At 40.5% G+C, this 20,154-nt stretch overlaps 2 protein-coding genes across 36 annotated transcripts in view; both read left to right on the top strand.

The window, feature by feature from the left end:
- UCHL3 (ubiquitin C-terminal hydrolase L3) overlaps positions 1-13,225 on the top strand; it is a 37,578-nt gene extending 24,353 nt beyond the window's left edge. For all 4 annotated transcript variants that reach the window (XM_085536064.1, XM_015851628.3, XM_085536062.1 and 1 more), the window contains 3 exons: positions 8,918-8,993; positions 11,594-11,652; positions 12,994-13,225. In XM_085536064.1, the coding sequence (XP_085392190.1) occupies positions 8,918-8,993; positions 11,594-11,652; positions 12,994-13,077 (219 nt within the window). In that variant the 3' untranslated portion in view covers positions 13,078-13,225. The remainder of the gene's footprint in view (positions 1-8,917; positions 8,994-11,593; positions 11,653-12,993) is intronic.
- A 4,870-nt stretch (positions 13,226-18,095) lies between these two features.
- LMO7 (LIM domain 7) overlaps positions 18,096-20,154 on the top strand; it is a 129,139-nt gene continuing 127,080 nt past the window's right edge. For 31 of the 32 annotated variants that reach the window (XM_085536060.1, XM_085536058.1, XM_085536055.1 and 28 more), the window contains exon 1: positions 19,729-19,909. In XM_085536060.1, coding sequence (XP_085392186.1) covers positions 19,769-19,909 — 141 coding nt within the window. In that variant the 5' untranslated portion in view covers positions 19,729-19,768. Of the gene's footprint in view, positions 18,226-19,728; positions 19,910-20,154 lie in introns of those variants that run through there. The other variant, XM_085536033.1, reaches the window with a different exon arrangement.

Raw genomic sequence — 20,154 nt, 5'->3', positions numbered from 1 at the left:
TGTGGTCTTTCTTCTAATAGTAACAATTTGAATGGTTTAACATAGTCCTACTGCTTCCACGGATACTAAAGGGATCCTGAGTGTTAATGGCAATACTGCCACTGGCCTGCTATTTTAGAAGAATAGGTGAAAAACTTAGGAAGTTGCATACCTCACTACGGTAAGATTCCCTTTTTCTTTGCTTTCCTTTTATGTTAGACATGGAACAGTAAAGAAACTCTGGGCTCTATCCACACGAGTTACACAATTCATTTTAAATCTCTGAGTAGCGCAGCATAGCTTTCCCAAATTACTAAAGAATTGTTAATTTTTTGAAACTATAGAAAAGATTGCTAACTCCTGCTGCTCTGCGCTATTCCTTCCATGATAAGTTACTTTGGTCCCCTCTCTCCTAACTTTCCAACAGTCTGTCTTAAGAATGAGTCAGTTAACTTATGTTCTTATTACAAAGTTCATTGGGTGTGAATAACCTCTATCTTATTAGGTGATAGACTTCAGTTTTGGACCGAGTCCTTGCTTAGTTTCAATGTTCTTTTGTCATCTCAAATAAATGCAACATAGTCTTGATTATTATCTATGTAGAATTGTTCAACTAAAGGACAGTATAAAAAATAGTGGACATCTTTGCGGTTGCCTTTTTAGATGTGTTACTTCAAGTTTAAGTGAGCTAAGTATGTTCTTTTCTAATGTTTATGTAGTCGTCATCGTCTTCGCTGTCTTCACCACCATCCTCATCGCAGCCTCAGGTTAGCCACAGCAGAACGAAGGCTTCGCAATTGTGTCAGTCTGCATCCCTCTCCTGGGCTAAACGTAATCATGTAGGTCCTGCAAAAGCTACCAGTCCGTCAATCCGTCTTCGTCGTTGGCGGCCCTTGATACGCCTTCCATCTGTTGGGCTTCATTCTGTTGTAAGTGTAGTCCATCTTCAGTCTTTTCTTACTCTGACACAGATGGCGTTCTGCCAAATACTTCAGTCTTCAAGGCATCATATTATAATTTTTGTTGGGATCCTTTCTCAGCCATTCTTAGGATTTTGTTCTTCCTTATTTTTTTTTCTTTCCTCCATGTTGGACAGCAAGAGTACATCACTCCATGCTTTGCTGTCCAAGTATTTTTGATTCAGGACATGTGCCAAATCATTTTCAAAGAGTAGATGAAGCTTGCCCTTCATGAAGTGGCTTTCCTTTTTTGTTGTTGTTGTCCACAGGCTCCAAATCTAGCCTCTTCTTTTTACATCATCTTCATGATCTTTCATTTGGATTTGCTAAACCAAGGGGCTTCTCATTTCTTGTTGAATGACATTATTTCTTCTGTGTTTGAGATCTGCCTTATGTTCTCATATCCCAAACCTGGTCTCCTTTTCTTTTATTCTAAGTCTTGCTTAATGGTCTTTGGGTATTTCAATATGATGAAGTGTTTCTTATAATTCCAAGGGGCTCGTGCACTTTCTCACTTGACATCTGTTTCTTTATCCAGTTTCTAGGCAGACCCTTCTAGTTGAAGGTCAAAATATTCTAATAAATAAAAACTTGTTATCGAATGTGCTAAAGCATTTTTTCTTTAAAAAGAGACAGCATTTCTATACTGTGCTATGACCACAGTTCATTTCCATGCTAAATTAACTATGGTTTAACCAAAGATGGAGGTTATAGCATATTGTGATTATGCTAGAAAACCACTGCTGAGTACTGCAGTCTTAGTTTGCTTGTGGAGATTTCTGAAAGCAACTCCTCATCCATTAGCAGTGAGCATTTGTTCTGATAATTTACAAACTGTAATTTCATTCTAAAAGTAGGTGCCCTTCAAAAGAACTGTATCTGGCAAATCAGAAGCCGCTAAAATAGCATTAAAATATTACTCATTTACTCCACTTAGATCCTTCACTCTCCAATTTGGCAGATTAAAATTCTAAGCCCTACGTGCAAAAATTTATCACTGAATATAGTGATAATATACAGTGTGATATGTGTTGGTAACTTAAAGGTTCTTCTTGGGTTTACATTTCTGTGTAACATATCTTTGGAAAGGTATGAACCCTATATAAATAAACATAACTTGCAAAAAGCAGGCAGCCCTCTCTCTGGGCATTTTAAGAGCTTATAAGAAAATGTTTGAATTGCTTTTATTAAAAAATGACTTGAATTTAAGGGGTGGTGGGGACATCTTGTATACTGCTTTTAAAGTAAACTTAAGTACATTTCTAGTCCTAAACACTGATAGAAAATAATTGTTTCAAAATTGAGATTGAAAGTCCATGGTAAGAGCCTGTCTTTCTGCTTTTTAAATTAAACAACTTTCCATAGTTGTAATGTTTAGGTCTCCGGATAACTGCAGAACATACAATAGCAAAAAATATTGAAAACACTATCCCAAAATGTTCTGTGCAAACCTGATAAATTTTCAGTAAACATGGTGAATTTTTAATCTATAGGTCACAACATTCTTTATTACTCATATTGAGTTTTTCTCCACCACTCTAATGATCTCTTGCTGTTCCAGTTCATCCGTTCTTGAAAATTAGTGCCTCTGCTTGCCTTGGGATAGTTTTGCTCCTTTTTATACTTCACACTAATCTCTCCATATTCTCTTTTCTTACACTTCTCAAATGAGAAAACATGAGCTGTTCTTTTTTCTCCCCGAGCGCTCAACCTTTTGATTTTTATCAGACTAATGTTCTTATTTCTTCAGAATATAAGAAAAACCTCTTGAGAACTGTATACTGTTGAATAATCCCTCACTTACATATTTACAGGCAGATTTCTGTTTGTGTAAGCATTCTATATCCAGATCCTCTGGACACTGACAGAGCCTGTCTCTGAATTTCACTTTCTTGCTTGTCATCTTCCTGTTCAGAATCATTTGCTGCTGTCCTGCAGCTAACCTGCCACTTGCATGTTCTTGATACAGCCAGAGAAATAAGTTTCATAGTTTCATAGTTTCATAGTCTCGTGCGGGTTGGAAGGGACTAAGTTCATAAGCTTTAGAGAGTTAGCATGCTAGAAAACACATTAGACAATGTTTAGTAAAGGAACTTCTTACTCATTCTTGAGACAGTTGCTCTGCACCTGTCTTTTATCTGGACAGTGGATCTTTATCTGCAGTAAGCTGTGCATGTTTGGTTTTGAAGCTCTGGAGCATCTCAAATACAGTGAGCTCCCTGTGGTACACTGATCATGAATAGAGATGTGGGAATGAATCAGAAATCGTCTTTCTGAAATTCGTGGTCATTATTCCAATGGTCATTGTTTTAACTGCGTTCTTTTAACAAGGATTCAAATGCCTATCACATGCACACACAGTAAATATGCCTAAAGATAGCACAGGTGTGCTCTGTGCCACAAAATGGAAATTACAGATGCCTGATCTCTCTCTTGCATAACTTTTTCCCCTTCAGAGCTTACTGAATCAAAACCATGCTAACGTTCTGTGCAAACATCAGTTAGAATAAGTTCTTTGTCTTCTCATAATTCATTGTGAGTGAAGTCATACGTATAAACTCCTAACAGTTTTTCTTCTGTTAGACTTTTTCTTACTTTTAGCATAATCTTTCAGTTTGATACAGCTGAAACTTTGTTCCTCAAGATTCTGCATAATTATTTGCCTTATCAGTCTTTACTTCTTTTAGAACTTGATAGACTTTCAATGTCATTTTCTTGACTGAGCGCAAAGAGAGGGTTTTGTTGGTGTAATTGTGTTGGGTTTTTGTTTGCTTTTTATTTTTTAAATCTGTTTTTCTGTTCACTACCTGTAACACAAAGTATGGTACTAAATTGGTTTGTGAGGCCTCTTGCCTTGCTCCATTTTCTTAACTAGAAAGCAGAAGTAATAAAAATACAAGATTCCATTGGAAGAATCTGTCGTGTAACATTGAATCTGTCCTTATATGGTGGTCTTTTATAAATAAATTTTAAGCAGAATGAGGTGAGGAGTTTCTCAATATGTTCATGAGAGCAAGACGGATTTTTTGTTTCATTTTTTTCCCGCTAGTAGTGTGTTTGCCCCAGAAATGCATAGGAGAGAAGCATTATTAGACAAGCTGGTACGATGGGGCTTTGTTGACTTAGGAGTGTGCCATTGAGTTTCTAAAGGTTTGTGCAACAGAATCATAGAATAACCCAGGTTGGAAAAGACCTCAAATATCATCAAGTCCAACCACAGCCTAACCATAGTACCCTAACTCTAAAAACCCTCTGCTAAATCATATACCTGAGCACCACATCCAAACGGCTCTTAAACACATCCAGGGATGGCGATTCAACCACCTCCCTGGGGAGCCTATTCCAGAACTACCCTTTCTGTAAAGAAGTGTTTCGTAACATCCAACCTAAACTTACCTTGGTGCAACTTGAGGCCATTTCCCCTCGTCCTGTCACTTGTCACCAGGGAGAAGAGACTTGACCTGCTTTCACTGTAAGCACCTTTCAGATACTGGAAGAGGGCGATAAGGGCTCACCTCAGCCTCGTTTTCCCCAAACTAAACAGCCCCAACTTCCTTAGCCTCTCCTCATAGGGTTGGAAGAATGAAGAATGTTTGTGAACAAAGTAATGAGAATGTAATGATGAAAGGTGAACTCAGAGAGCTTCTTAGTACTATGGAAGCTAGGAAAGGTTGACAAAGTAGGAAAGTGTAAGAAGTGCTATTTTAGAAATTACAGATTGGAAATCTTCATTAAAAAATAGAGGTACTATTTTGATTATATGAAGTACTGCCTGAGATGTGTAAATAATTGCTGTGTGCTCTGAGAATTTGATTTTACTGTTGAATTGCAACGTTCAGGCTAGTAGAGAAGGCAGTTAAATCCTGTGAGAGATCAGAAATTGGTCATTTAGTCACAGAGTCACACAATTGTAAGGGCTGGAAGGGAGCTCCAGAGATGTCCAAAACCCTGACTGTCCACTCTGTGGACATTGGAACGCTTTTAGTAGTGAAAAGGCTGTTTTGTTATATAGAAAATGAGAGAGGTTTGAAAGTAAAAGAGAAAATGGCTGCTCATGATGTGATAAGAATGAGGAGTACAAAAGATTGGAAAGTTGTCCAGTGAGCATCTGTGCTAAAATAGGCCAAGTATGAGAGACTGGGTATCCATGAAGTCACAGTGTATTATTATCAAGAGTTACCTCAACACACTGAGAACAAATTGTGATTGTTGTGTAATTAGAACCATCACTTTTAAGTGCTAAACCTTTTTCATTTTTTTTTAAATATTCAAATCTGCAGGGCATTATTTTTGAGGGGTTTTTTTTGTTTGTTTGGTTTTTGTTTGGTTGTTTTTTTTTCCCAGAGAAGTAGATTGGAAAAGTGGTTATATGGGTCAGTGGACATCACAACTTTTCTTAGGTTGCAACCTAAGGCTGCAATCATAACATAAGTTTCTGTAAGCTACTCAAGATGCTGATATCTGTCCTCTATCTTTTCTGGATGGGAAATAAATGTAATCTTTTTTTTTTTATTCACTGAGTGCTACAGTGGTTCAGAAGACTTGAAAAATGAGTCTTGGGTCTGAGAAGTCAGTTCTGAATCCTAGTTAGACACTGATCTTATTTATACTTTTATTTTTTCTTCTTCAATGTGATAATGCAAAGCTGCTGTTTCCTAGACATTGAGTGAGCTTCTGTGTGAAAAGCCAAAGGAACAGGTGCTGTCAGCACTTAACTGATGCTGGTATTAGTAGTCTTTGAGAAGAGTAAATGAGAGAAAATCCTTAGTAATTTCTATTACATTCTTACCTAGTGATGAGCATTCAAACTGAATTTTTAGAGCTATGTTCACTTCTTCTGAGCTTTCACACAGACATTATTAAAAGCTAAAAACTTGTCCAGAGGTGTTGAAGCCACAGTAGACATCATGCCAAGCTGATGTTCCCTCTGCTTTCCCTAGCTTTGAAATTTAAAATCATCTGGTTCAGGTGTTAGCATTGATGAGCTTCACAGTGAAGTAGAAATTGGCCTGAGAAGTTGTCTTTTCCAGGAGAGATGGGAGGAATTCTGAATCAGATCAGTCATATTGGGAAATCTTAATGCAGGTACTCATCCACCTGTCATGAGCAACACAGACGGTTTTAGATTGTCTTGACTCTTCAGACACCACTGTTCTGTGCTTATGGTTATACAAATAGTTGTCTGTCAGAAATGATGAAAATAGTAACTTTTCAAGAAATGTTACTACATTCCCTTTTATAATAGATTTATTAGAATCTGGATTAAATGAAATAAAATCACAAGGAACGGAAGCTCTCTTCATTAAAGCAGGTTGTAGAAACTGTAGTAACAGCATGGCAATTTTCCATGAGGCTGCTTATTTCTTCTGTGGCAAATGGGAGTTCAAAATGGAAAAGCACATTTCCAATGTGCTATGACAATAGTGTTTAATGTAAGTATGGTGTTTAGGTTAGGCATATGCCAAGTCCTAGCAGTGTTCTACAGCTGTCTTCAAATAAATTCTAGGAAAAGTTAATTATGCATTTTTGATGGCTTCCCTATCAGACTTCTAGCTATATGTAGACTTAATATTCTAAGTTAAGTTTATATGCATGTCACATCTCTCTCTATAAATCATAGAATCATAGAATTACCCAGGTTGGAAAAGACCTTGAAGATCATAAAGTCCAACTGCAGCCTAACCAGTACCCTAACTCTAACAACCCTACACTAAATCATATCCCTGAGCACCACATCCAAACAGCTCTTAAGCACAACCAGGGATGGCGATTCAACCACCTCCCTGGGGAGCCTATTCCAGTACCTAACTACCCTTTCTGTAAAGAAGTTCTTCCTAATATCCAACCTTAACTTACCCTGGCGCAAATATCCTTACTGTAAGCTGGAAAAGAACACAAGCCTCAAAATAGTTAAAGGGACAACTGTATTTGGTTCTAAATTTGAGCAAAACCAAATGTTGCAATTCTCAAAATGGATTTGTGATACTTTGAGTTCTTCTAGCTAATGCCCATTTGAGCCAAGGTAGTCCTGATGCGAGCTTTTCAGTGCTGTTTCCTTCATAAAATGAGACTGATGGTAGTATTTCCTCTCACCGTGAAATTCCTTAAACTTGGATTTTACAGTTGGTAGCTTTAATTGATAAGTCAAAAGCTGTGAAGTCATATTCCTGCCCAGGGATTAGGTGGCAATAGCTGCTGCCTTCAGTCTTTTGTAGCACCATGGTTTAGATACCTCTAAACAGTTAATCTGAGGCACCTTGTTGTTAATGACATTGATTGTCAGCTGCTGTCCTGTGCTGTTTTGAGGAAATCATTGAAGCCTGTGGGAAGTTTACAGCTGAGGTAGGCAGACTCTAGGACTGCTTGTTTTTCTAAGTCCTGGCACTGTTTAGTCTTAATTAAAACAAAATTCTTGAGGCAATTCACATATGCAATACTCCTGGGAGTTCTGGTATAAGATCCTCTTGTCTCTTTCAGCTGCAGGAATGCTCTTTCTACATTCTCTGCCCTCTGAAACAGAGGTGAAACAGGGTACTTTTATCTTCCATACATTAACTGGACATGGAGGATAGATAACATCAGTGAGGATGAGAGGAGGTTGTGTGTGGGTGGGTTCCCCCCCTTTTTTTTTCGTCCTTTTTGAACTTTCTACATAGAGTTTCTATAAGCTGTTGATAGTTCCTCTGTAATGCTGTCTTCTTTGGTATTCTTGTTCTGTTGAAAGACTTATGGTGCCTTCTTGTCCTTTGCACTGTTGTTTTGATTATTTGCCACTTTTATCAGCTTGGATCATCTTTTCAAGTCTTTCTTCATGACCGTAAAGGAAAAAGGAAAGTTTTAATGCAGTCTTAACATCATGATGTAAACGTAAGATTTTGAGCAGCTCATTTTACACAGTGATATGTTTCTGCCAGATTGAGATTTTTGAGATGCTTTATGAAATTCACAGAAGTTTCAGAGTAAAGATGGAAGAGAAAATGGATGAAATACAAGTCCCATCCTTGATAGTTTCTTTAAAAGTAACTGGAGTACTTGTATCCATTCCCTCAAACAGTATCTTCTTAATTGTGATTCAGAGCTCAGTAGCAGACTGGATAAATTCACAAGGGAATAAGATCATTAGCTGCTATTGAACATAAAGGTGGTGCAGCTTATGGCTCAGAAGTTCCAAAAACATTTCTTAGCAAACCTGACACTGGGAATGTGCTGCCAGAGTAGAGCATGCCCTGTTTACTTCTGAAAAATCTTTTGTGTTCTGCAACTGGCAACACTGGGCTGGATAGATCTTTACCAACTAACCATGTTTATTTCGTGTCACTGGTGCTGTCATTGCACTTCAGTCCATTCTCAATATGTAGCGATGATTCCCATGATGCTGCTTTGAAATTCCAGAAGCCTGTGAGTCAAGCACTGCTCTGTACACCTCTCAGTTTTTCATCCTTTCTTTCTGCATAAGGGATGTGTAAACAGTACCCTGAGAGTTTCATCTCTTTCTGCTGCCTGCGAGGGAAGGACAGGCTGACTGTCCTACAAGTGACTTGTATTCACTTTGACTAAGTGAGGAAGTTTTAAAATACTGTGGATTCAGAATTCAGTATATATTCCTATATTGCTTTGTGATGAGGGGTGTGTTACTGAAGGAGTTGCTATTTATATGGATATCTATTTTTAGTGCTAATGTATTTGAGTTAACGCTACTTCTATTTCAGTAATGGCAAAATAAAGCTTTTATATAAAACTAACTGAAAATACTTCTATTTACTTACTTCAGATGATTCTTACTAATATGTGAATTTGCAGGAAGCTTCCTTATATTTTATAATGTTTTGCAATGTGATGTCTTCCATTCTGCCCAAATCCAGAATGTGCTTTTCACTTGCCATCTCACAGGCAGGTGTTTTTCATATTATGATACATTCTTGTTCATCATATTGGGATGAGTTTTAGTGAATGCAATATGGTTTCTGTTTGTTTTGCAGGCACCAAGTATAGATGAAAAAGTAGATCTTCACTTTATTGCATTAGTTAACGTAGGTGGTCATCTCTATGAATTGGGTAAGAACATTTTATATCTGCTCTACTTTTGTTTATAAGCAGTAATCTTGTCAACTGTCAGTTTGAAATGAGATTATTTGATTTAATGGAGGGCTTTGGTTCTTTTGCATTGTAGGGCGTGGGGGTGGAGGGGAGGATTTCTGTCAGATGACTGCAGCTGTTTTCCCACTGCTTTCTTTGTGGATTCTTCTTCCCATGACTCTTCTGTTAAGATAAAACGACACACGATATTAGACTGACTCTGACCTTCTTTTACTATTTGCAAAGACAGGAAGCAAGAAAGAATTGATGAACACGTATTTCTGAAAGTACTGTTATGTCCTTAAATTGTGTAATAAATGAACTGTATGCAACTTCGCAAGCATTAGCTGTTTTATTAAACAGCATGATACAGTTAAAATTGAAATTGTATAGAATACTGGAAGATAATAATCTGCGTTTGTTATAGGCTGGTTATTTTTTAATCTGTTTTAATTTAGTGGTCAATAGACAGTTAACTTCAAAACAGTATTCTCTGTTTTCTGAATTGGTTAAAGCTATTTTTTCTCTCTTCAGATTGTTTAGCAGCAGGTTTTGCTCAGATATTCTCTAATGACTCCAATCTAAAACATGTTGCTGGGCAACCAAGCTTTGCTGCAGCCACTTCAGAAAACTATCAAGCAGATATGAATTTAAAAACTGCAAGTCACTGGCCTTTCTTAACATATTTTTTCCTTTGTTTTATAGTGGGAAGGTTTGCTATGTTTTTTCTTGATCAACACGTAATTAAGCAGTGCCCTTGGCAGGTGACAGTTATCATAACCTTGGACAGAAGCAGTCTATTAGAAACAGAAAGAAAGCAGTCTATTAGAAACGTTTATATTAATTATATAGTTATAAACGTTTATATTAATTATTATATAATATGTTTATATTAATTATATTAGTCTATTAGAAAGAAGCAGTCTATTAGAAACGTTTATATTAATCTTAAGGTGAATTTCAATGATCAGTCGTGAGCAGTAGGCACACACCTCTGTTTTACTGATGCCTCTCAGTGTACTACAAATCCAATAGTGAGGCAACAACTACCGTAGGATTTAATCTCAAGATGTTCTGACTCTAAATTTCAAAGCATGACGAATGGGCTTTCTCTCTGTATAGCTGGGTGCAGCTACTTCCATATTACTTTTTCATTGTGCACAAATTTACTCAAAGAGCAGACTATAGTTTTTATCATATTTTGCTGTATTCCATAAGGGTGATGCAAGATAAAAGCCACTCCAATTTTTCGCTTCAATGAAAACATTAAAAAAACAACAGACAAGCAACAAACCCTCCAAATGGGCATTTGGTTTAGTTCAACTGTGTAGTAGAATCCTAGTACTGTTTCCCTTGTTCTTAAAGTAACATCTCTCTGAGCTAGCAGAAGAAAGAAAAAATAGTTAAGTAGGAAAATGAAAGTTTTATAGATTCATTCACTGGCTTCAACCACTGTGGCTGGCATGTGGGCTTTGGCAGGCAGAAAATGCTGGGGAACCACATGAATGCTAAATGCTTCTGATGTTTTAGCCATAGAAGACATGTTATTTATAGGCAGATGAAATTAAAATGTTATTCTGCCAAGTCGTATGTAAAAAACGTAATTAAATTTAGCTTGCAACCATACTGGGCATTCAGTTTATTTCCTTGGCATGTTCCGAGGAATCTGTATTGTTATATCTTCAGTTCTGGATTTTATATGAACAAGAGGGTGTTGGTGATTCTAAATATAAAAGTGAATTAACATCAAATCTATTTTCAGTTATGAAAAATGTCGTTTGGATGTACTGTTGATTTCAGTGGAATCTGTAAGGAGGGAGGGGAAATCTTTAAAAAGGAGGGCAGAACCAAAAAGGAATTTGGTCTAGTGAACACTAGATATCCTGACAAATGTTCTCATAGCATTAGCTCTTCATTTGTAACTTCAGACATATTTCTATGAATAGAATTGTTTTAAATACACTGAGAACTGTAGTGTTGTTATATTGCAAATGGAGAAAAAAAATGCAGTTATAGGGATCTTTTTTTTAATGTTGTGAAAATACTTAATGCCTCAGTTATTGGAGTTAAATATTTAAAATTATTTTAAAATATTTAAATAAGAAGAATGTTTCGGTTATGCTCTTTGAAGTAGTGAGTTTGGTGTTCTCATGTGTCATGCAGTCCCTGATGATGGTCCTCAAAGACCACAGACACACAGTGGTCTGTCTGGGTAAATCCACTGTCATTGAAATTGTTCTTTTCCACTTGAAAAGCCTAAGTGTATCCCAGCAGTAAAGAGGTAGCAATTCATAGCCTCATGCTTTCAGATAAAGCATTAGAGGTATCACTTCAGGCATTTTTATTATAACAATGCACATAATGATGACGGTTAAACAGTAATAATTGGAGGAGAAATTAGGGAGTAACTAACTGCCTGCCATAGTTTGTGTGAGACTTTTAAGGAAAAAAAAAAAAAAAGTAGCATTTGGGAAGTGAAGAGCAAAAAAAAGTTCCATTTCTTTATTGGCAAAAAAAACAGAACTTCTCTATTTTAACTTTATACATTTATTCATCAGTGCTGTTTTATGTTTCCACAGACGGACGCAAGCCATTTCCAATAAACCATGGGGAAACTAGTGATGATTCTTTTTTAGAGGTAGGAACAGAAATTGCTCATAAATGGTATATAAAATCCAGTCTTGTTACATTTATGCTTGGACTGTGATTCTGGTTGAAAGAGTATCGTAACATGAGAACAGGAAGTGTAAGAGGAGCCGAGCGTAGCAGAAGATCAAACTGGCTTTTCTTCTCTGCTGAGATTTTCATGTACCCGATTTCAAATTGTATATGAGGGAAGTGATTAAATTGAAAATATAATTTCTCATTTTTCTTTTAGTTGACTTAGCTATAGTACAATACATGCTAAAGTAGAAAGAAGTTGGTTTGCTTTCCAACACTTAGTCCTTCTGTCCCTTACTCTTTTCTAAAAATCATTGTTATAGAATCACAGAATAACTTGAGTTGGAAGGAACCTTAAGGATCATCTAGTTCAAACCCCCTGCCATGGGCTGGGCTGCCACCCACCAGCTCAGGCTGCCCAGGGCCCCATCGAACCTGGCCTTGAGCACCTCCAGGGATGGGGCACCCACAGCTTCTCTGGGCAGCTGTGCCAGGGCCTCACAGCCCTCTGAGTAATTAATCTCTTCTGAACACCTAACCTGAATCTCCCCTCTTTTAGTTTAAAGCCGTTACCTCTTGTCTTAACACTATCAGACCATGTGAAAATTGTCTAGTTGTCTTCTTCTATAGTTAATTTTGGGTGCTTGTGTCGGGAGCTGTTTCATTGAGAAACTAATCTCAAAGGAATACATTTAATCGAGGGGGTAAACTGCTGTCCTGACAAAATGATCAGAAGTTGAGCTGAGAGAAGAGGAAGAAACCAGAAAAACTGAAAAAACAAAAACCAAAGACCCCAAACCTTTTATAGTTTAGTAATGTTTACTTGTATCTGTAAAATGTGTATACAGTTTGCATTTGTTTGGGCAAGGGAAGAAGTTCAGTAGAGTTCTTTTTTTCTGTCTTACTGATAACATGTGTTCTCCATATTGCACCCTAACGATAGATAGAGGAATTATTTATAATCAAGCACTTTACCCCACACATCTTTTGTTCACCAAACTTCAGAGATACATATGGAAAGTTAGGCAAGCAACACATCTGTTGCATGAATAGTCGGTCACAAAAATCACTGTTCTGGTTCTGCACAAAACATTTGTTCTCTTATGCTAGAAATAATCCCGAATAGCAGTGACTTGGATCAGAAATGCAGTGTATGTAAGTCTGTGATACCATTTAGTAGTCCTTTCTTGAAAAGTACATCTTGGCCATAATTTGTGTGAAGCGTATCTTTGCGTTTCAGTCGCATTTTTGAATAAGAATGATTTTAGAGCTGTGGCTGTTCTGTTGTTTATTTAATTATTTATGTATTTCCCCATAGGATGCAATAGAAGTTTGCAAGAAGTTCATGGAACGTGACCCGGAAGAATTAAGATTTAATGCAATTGCACTGTCTGCAGCTTAAAAACTTTTCCACTTGGGCTAACCTATTGCAATGTATTGTAACAAGATAACCGTTGCCATATGTTAATAGTACAAGTTTTGATACTTCCCTAATACGTCAATTAATTGTAGCACACGTGGAATAAACTTTGCATTTGTCCTTGATAGAATTTGCTGCTTGTTCCTGAAGCAAATTTATGTATTTCTGTACACACGTGCATTTTGTGCAAGACTTCTGTGTGGTGGGCTTTTCTCCTTCTAGCCCCTTAATAGTTTTGGAAATCAGTGCCTGTGATATTTCATCATAATAATGATGAGCAAGTTCAGAGTGGGACTCTTCACTCATACCATATTTAGAGTGGAATATGGGATACTGGGCAAAAACTTGAAATACGAAGTTACTTGCATCTTCAAATTAAAATGATAGAAGAATAACGTAAGAACTTTTGCAGGTAGATCAGAAATTATATATAAATACTGGAAGAAAAAAAAAAGCCAGGACTGTTTCTTCTAACTGGTGCTCAGGAATAATATTCTAAATATTCTTATATTTACATTTTGGAGAATGTTCATTTTGTTTTTCAAGCCTAATAATGTTAAAGCTTTTTAATAATTTATTAGTTATACCAGCGTATGCGATTTGTATTTGTGGAAAAACAACATGAATTTTTATCACAGAAAAAGCAGGTAGTGATTAATGTGGTTTATAATGGTAGGACTGCAGAGGGAACGCGCAAATGAATACAACAAAATGAAGCATCTCACCTAACTGTAATAAATGCTAGAAAAAGTCACGACTGATTCAATGTAGTTTTTTAGAACAAGGCCACATTCTGTAAATTTTCATATGGACATGATGGCTGTATACTCCTATTCCATGTAGGAATATCTACTGTGAACGTGTCAGGTGGCACTACTGACTGCTGTGTGATACCATCCCCTGGATCTTAAGGTACTGTTGGCCAATTTCTACACTTGAAGATAGAACCCTTTTTTGTTTGATTCTTCTTTTTTTTTTTTTTTTTTTTTTTTTTTGCTAAGCAATCTTGTGGTTTAGGATTCTTGTGCAAGTAGGTTTTGTTTATTGTGCATATTTCAGATAAGTATTTGCTGTTGCTTTGCAGTAAAATGATTGAGATTTGCTTCCTGTCAAGACCACTGCCAAAGGAAACTGAACTCTCAGTGTCCCATAGGTGCTTTCATTCTCTATTAATTGTCATTGCAGGAGAAACAAATGGAATTATGCCAGAAGCAGCTTGGCAGGATTTTCCTTCTTTACAGAAAAGAGGCCTGGGAGTCTGTCTTATCACTTAAGAGCATCTCTTGCTTTTCTAAAGAAGAAGTCAGATTGTCTGTCTAAAAATCTCACCTGGAGAGCACACTAACAACAAGAGTCTGTTTCCTATGAGTGAGCTGGCGGGAAAAGTGAGGGGGAAGAACAATACTAATGAGCTTCCATGTGGAGCATTTTCTTCAGCCCAATAAAACATACTATCATTAATATGTGCATTTATCTTGTTGCAGTCGTTAGTAAAGTCCTGAAACATGCTTTTGAATAAAAATCAAAGGCCTTTTTATATAAATAGAACAACTGTGTTGCCTTCCTGCCAATAATAGCAAAATCCACTAAAAATTGATCACAGTATAATGTGGATAAAGCACGTTTTATGTTATAAATGTGATTCGGAGAATTACAGTTAAGAAACTGTAGGTAGTACAGATAAGGTACTTCCACTGCAGGGAGGGAGTGAGGAGGAGAGAGGGAGAGGAATTATAGTTCAAGGCTGCATCATTTGTCTACATGAGGGAAATAGTCACATGTGCTTTTCAGTGTTGGTATTTTTAGGTAATGTGGAGAATACATCTTTGTGCAATTACTTAATGGATAATCACTTCAAAACTGGTTTTAATTGAGTATGAGGGCTGATTATGTGAATTTATGACAAAGGAAAATTGGGGTTAGAAAACTAAAATTGCAGTGGGACTTTTCATGATCACACTGGGAATATACATCTTGAATATTAAGGAGGAACTTATTTGTAAGAATTCTTGGTATACTGGCAATACGGTTTGTAATCACCAGATCAGTTCTCCTGCATGAGAAGTTTCCCTTCTGTTTTGCTTTACTTTCATTGAATTTTATCTGTTTTCTGCACAGTGCCTTGTTAGATTGAAATGTTGCAAAACCACGCTGCAGCAATTCCATCCCACCTTTCATGGACAGCATAGTGGCCTTCCTGTGCTGGTAGGACTGTGCTTTGGCACACATCCTGACCAGAGAAGCAGTGGAGTCACCATCTCTGTAAGTGTTCGAGAAACAAGTAAATATGGCACTGAGTTATAGGGGTTAGTAGCATGGTGATGATGGGCTGACAATTGGACTAGATGGTCTTAGTGGTCTTTTCCAACATGAGGTGTTGGCATCTACCTGGAGAAATGCAGGCAGGAAGGGGATCTGCAAAATGTTGGAATACCCACGGAATGTGACTGAGCCAGGTGTCAGAAACATGTAGCTGCCATGTATCCTTCTCAGGTCTTGGTCAAGGGCTCTAAAGGCTTATAATTGCCATACCTGTATGATCCATGTGTATTAGCTCAGGCTCTGTGGGAAAATCCTCCTGTTATTTGCAAAGTTGTGCAGCTCTGCCAGGCCTCGCCAGCTTTGTGTGTAGCATTGTTTGGCTGCAGGCATTCAATGCTGGCGACTGCCAGAAAATGCCTCCTCGACTTCTGCAGCTGGGGCTGCCTGTATGTAACTTCATATGGAAATCGTGCATTTAGGAGCCAGGAGGTGAAGCACACTCAGCACTTCTGTAATTCTGGCTGAGGAAAGCTGTGTTGCTGTTATGCATTCTGGATTGCTCAGTCTCTTTTAAGTATATTGGCATAAATTTTCCCATGATACCATGTTTTGTTGAAACTGAGAAGGTAAGAACCGGAATAATATGTTTTTTCCCTTCAGCCATGGCTGCATCATTAAGATTTTAAACTAGGCAAAGAGGAGGTGTTCCAAGTCACCAAAATGCTAAGACACAGAAAAAAAGGGAACACACAGCTCACATTTAGAAAACAAACATGGGCTTCCCTTAAGAGGGGAAGAAATCCCACCTTAATGGAAAATATTATTATACCAAATATTTGTAGAATACCCTATGAAAAGAACGTGGCAGACTCTAGCTTGCATTATCCATGGGAGCACACACAGGGGAAAGCTTTGTTTGGCAGCTCAGACCAATGCTATGTTTGCTGCTCTTGTTGCTAATAATTAGCAGTGGTGCCTGGTGTCTGTAAGTTTTTTCTGACTTAGGCCTCCAGTGACTTGTTAGTGAGAGCATTGAGCTGCTTCACTTGTTTGTGCTCACACAGAAAGATTGCATCTGTGACAATTTAAAGTTCGTTTTGAAAAGGAAATGGTGCGTGTTGGAACTTCTGTTTCTTAGTGAGTAGCTTCTGCTTGAGGATTTCAAACATTAATCATGATTAAGTGATTTGATAAGCTATTAATTGCATAAAACAACCAGAAAACAGAAATGCAGGTTCTCGCTTTACATTTTATCTTGTGGCTGATGTGGCTTGGGGCAGGAAAGAGGAGAAGGAAAAATTACAACTTTTGTCATTATTTCGTTCATTTCTGCCTCCATATCATATACCATAGAATCACAGAATCATAGAATGGCTTGGGTTAGAAAGGATCTCAAGGATCACCAAGCTCCAACCCTCCTGCCATGTGCAGGACCGCCAACCTCCACATCTTAATACTAGACCAGGCTGCCCAGGGCCCCATCCAACCTGGCCTTGAACACCTCCAGGGATGGGGCATCCACAGCCTCTCTGGGCAGCCTGTTCCAGCACCTCACCACTCTCATAGTAAAGAGCTTCCCCCTGACATCCCACCTAAATCTTCCTTCAACTTAGAACCATTTCCCCTTGTCCTGCTATTATCTACTCTTCCAAAGAGTTGACTCCTATCCTTTTTGTAGGCGCCCTTTAGGTACTGAAAGGCTGCAATGAGTTCACCCCACAGCCTTCTTTTCTCCAGCTCTCTCTGCCAGTATTCACAGGGAAGGTTCTCCAGCCCTCTGGTCATCTTTGTGACCCTCCTCTGGACCCTCTCCAACAGCTCCCTGACTTTTTTGTATTGAGGTCCCCAGACCTGGATGCAGTACACCAGATGGGGCCTCACAAGGGCAGACAGGGACAATCACCTCCCTGTCCCTGCTGATCACCCCTCTTCTGATGGAGCCCAGGATACCATTTGCTTTCCAAGCTGCAAGAGCACACTGCTGGCTCATGTTCAGTTTTGCATCCACCAGGACCCCCCAAGTCATTCTCTGCAGGGCTACTCTCACGGATTGCTCTTCCCAGTCGGTATAAATGACTGGGATTCCTCCGGCCCAAGTGCCAAACCTTCCCCTTTGCTGTGTTAAACCTCATTAGGTTCACCCAGGCCTACCTTTCGAGTCTGTTGAGGTCCCTCTGAATGGCATCCCTCCGTTCCACTGTGTCAGCCACACCACTTGGCTTGGTATCATCAGCAAACTTCCCAGGGTGCACTCAATTCCATCACTGATGCCGTTGCTAAAGATGTTAAAGAGCCCAGTCCCAAAACAGTCACCTAGGGAACACCACTTTTTACCAGCCTCCACCTGGACGTAGAACCATTTATCACCACCCTCTCTCTATGGCCTTTCAATCAGTTCCTTATCCAGCGGGTGGTCCACCTATTGAATCCACATCTCTCCAATTTGGAGATAAGGATGTGGTAGGGGACTCAAAGGCCTTGCACAAATCCAGGTAAATGACATCAGCTGCCTTCCATGTCCAGCAGTGTCATAATCTGTCACGAGCTCGTTGTATAATTAATGTAATCCACTTACTCCAAGTGGCATCAGTAGCATGATGGGTGGAGGGAACCTGTCCTTTAAACATCCAGTTTATTACTGGCAAGTGAAGTGCTAGAAGGAGCTGTACTTCTGTCCCAACTACTTCAGAAGTGCAGCTCCTTCTAGCACCTCGCTTGCCAGGAGAACCACAGAAGGCCACCAGATTGGTTAAGCATGACCTCCCCCTGGTGACACTGTGCTGCCTGTCTCGGATCACACATTCATTTCTCATGTGATCTAGCACATCATCCAGGAGGATCTGCTCCATGATTTTCCCAGGCACAGAGGTGAGACTCACAGGCCTGTAGTTCCCTGGGTCCTCCTAGATCCCTTTCTTAAAAATGGGAGTGACATTTCCCTTTTTCCAGTCACCCAGGATCCCAGATGCCTTAACTCTTCTCAATGGTATGATTTAATGATTTAATTTCATTGTATTCATAACTTCAGTAGATGTGAGATGTCTGCTGTGGAACTTCAGACAGAATCATTGGGTTTCTATGTCTTTGTGTACTGCTCAATCCCAATCCCCGTGTGCTGCATCATGATGGCTGCCACCTCCTTGGTGTGGGTGAGTCATCTCTGAAGATCTTCACCCCTGCTCTGAGGATGCTGTCTGCAAAGCAGCAGTGAGATGTGCTCCCAGGTATGCAGCTGAGGAGAAGCTCTGAGTGGAAGAAGCTTTGAAGAAGTGCAATTCCAGCTCCCCAATGGCTGTGATTGCTGTAGGGCCCAGCCTTGCGCTGACAGGCTGAGAAAGCTGGGCTTGTTCAGCCTGAAGAGAAGGCTCCAGGGAAACCTCATTGAGATGATCTGATACTTACAGAGAGTTTTTAAACAGGAGGAAAACCAACTTCTTACACAAGTAGATAGTGATAGAATGGGGGGGATGGTTTTAAATTAAAAGAGGGGAGATTTAGATTAGAGGTTGGGGATATTTTTCAGTGAGAGGTGAGGGAGTGGCACAGGCTGCCCAGAGGGGCTGTGGGTGCCCCATTCCTGGAGGTGCTCAAGGCCAGGTTGCATGGGGCCCTGGGCAGCCTGAGCTGGTAGGTGGCAGCCCTGCCCATGGCAGGAGGTTTGGAACTAGGCGATCTTTAAGGTCCCTTACAACCCAACCCCTTCCATGGCTGAGCTGGGAGGAGAGAGGCCTGACACCAGGCCTCAAGTGTTCAGCTCTGGGATCACAGTTGGAGGGAAGTTCTGAAGAAACAGTAATGCACAGGAGAGCAGACAGAACTAAAGCAGTGGTTTCTGTGCTTTAGAAGTGGTACTGAAGGCAAGACCAGAGCTGGGTAAATAGCCTTCAGGTGCAGCAGGAGGCACCGGGGCTGAGCTGTACTTCAGCTCTGCCGCACACCTGAGCTTCACCACTTAGTGCAGAGCAGGAGAGCTCGCAACGTGGCTTTCACATCCCGTTTCCCACGCGAGGTGTCGGCCCTGCGCTATCACCGGGAGTCGAGCTCTGACAGACGCAGGTCGAGGCCGAGGCCCAGGCCCGGGGAGGGCAGCGGGAGCTCCGGGCCGGGCAGGTGGCGGGGCCCCAGCGGCGCTGAAAGGTGCGATTGTGCCCAACAATTCCCGGTATGCGCCGGGGCCGCCCCCGCCCGGTGGGCAGACGGGGGGCGCCGGGGGCACGGGGGCGGGCGGGGATCGCGGCCCCGCAGCCCCTCCCGGACGGGCGCGGTGTTGTTTTACAGCGAGCGGCTTCCTGGCATTCCTGCGGCCGCCGAGCGCTAGCGAGCTCCCTGCCGGGAGCGGGGGGAGGAGGAGGAGAAGGAAGGGGAGGAGGAGGAGGAGACGGCGACGGGAGCGTTAAAAGGCGGCGGCTGAATGACAGCGGCTGTTCCCCGCGCCTGTCCCGGCGGAGAGCCAAGCGCCCGCCACCCGCTCTTTCTCCCGGCCATGGACGGCAGAGAGGATGCCGAGTGCGGCTGCGAGGCGGCGTTCGCAGAGGCGCGGAGATGGGTGGAGGTGAGGCACTGCCCGGCTTCGTGTCCCCCGCCCCGCCCCGGGGCTGTGCCCCCTCTGCCTACCCCGGGGCTCGCTGTCTCCCCGCCCGTAGCGCTGCACCCGCCGACCGTGGGGAGAGCTCCCCGAGTTTGTTTCTTTGCCAGCGGCTGCCTCTCAAGCAGGCGGGTGGGTCTCGGCCCGCTCCCCTCCCCAAAGTCCTTTAGAGGCCGTCGGGGCTGCGCGCCTGTAACTGAAGCTCGTGATTT

Source organism: Coturnix japonica, chromosome 1 (genome assembly GCF_054131305.1).
Source record: "Coturnix japonica strain WE chromosome 1, WE-NBRP24, whole genome shotgun sequence".
Taxonomy (NCBI): domain Eukaryota; kingdom Metazoa; phylum Chordata; class Aves; order Galliformes; family Phasianidae; genus Coturnix; species Coturnix japonica.
The sequence above is the reverse complement of the archived record's forward strand: the minus strand, read 5'-3'. Positions and strand labels throughout refer to the sequence as shown.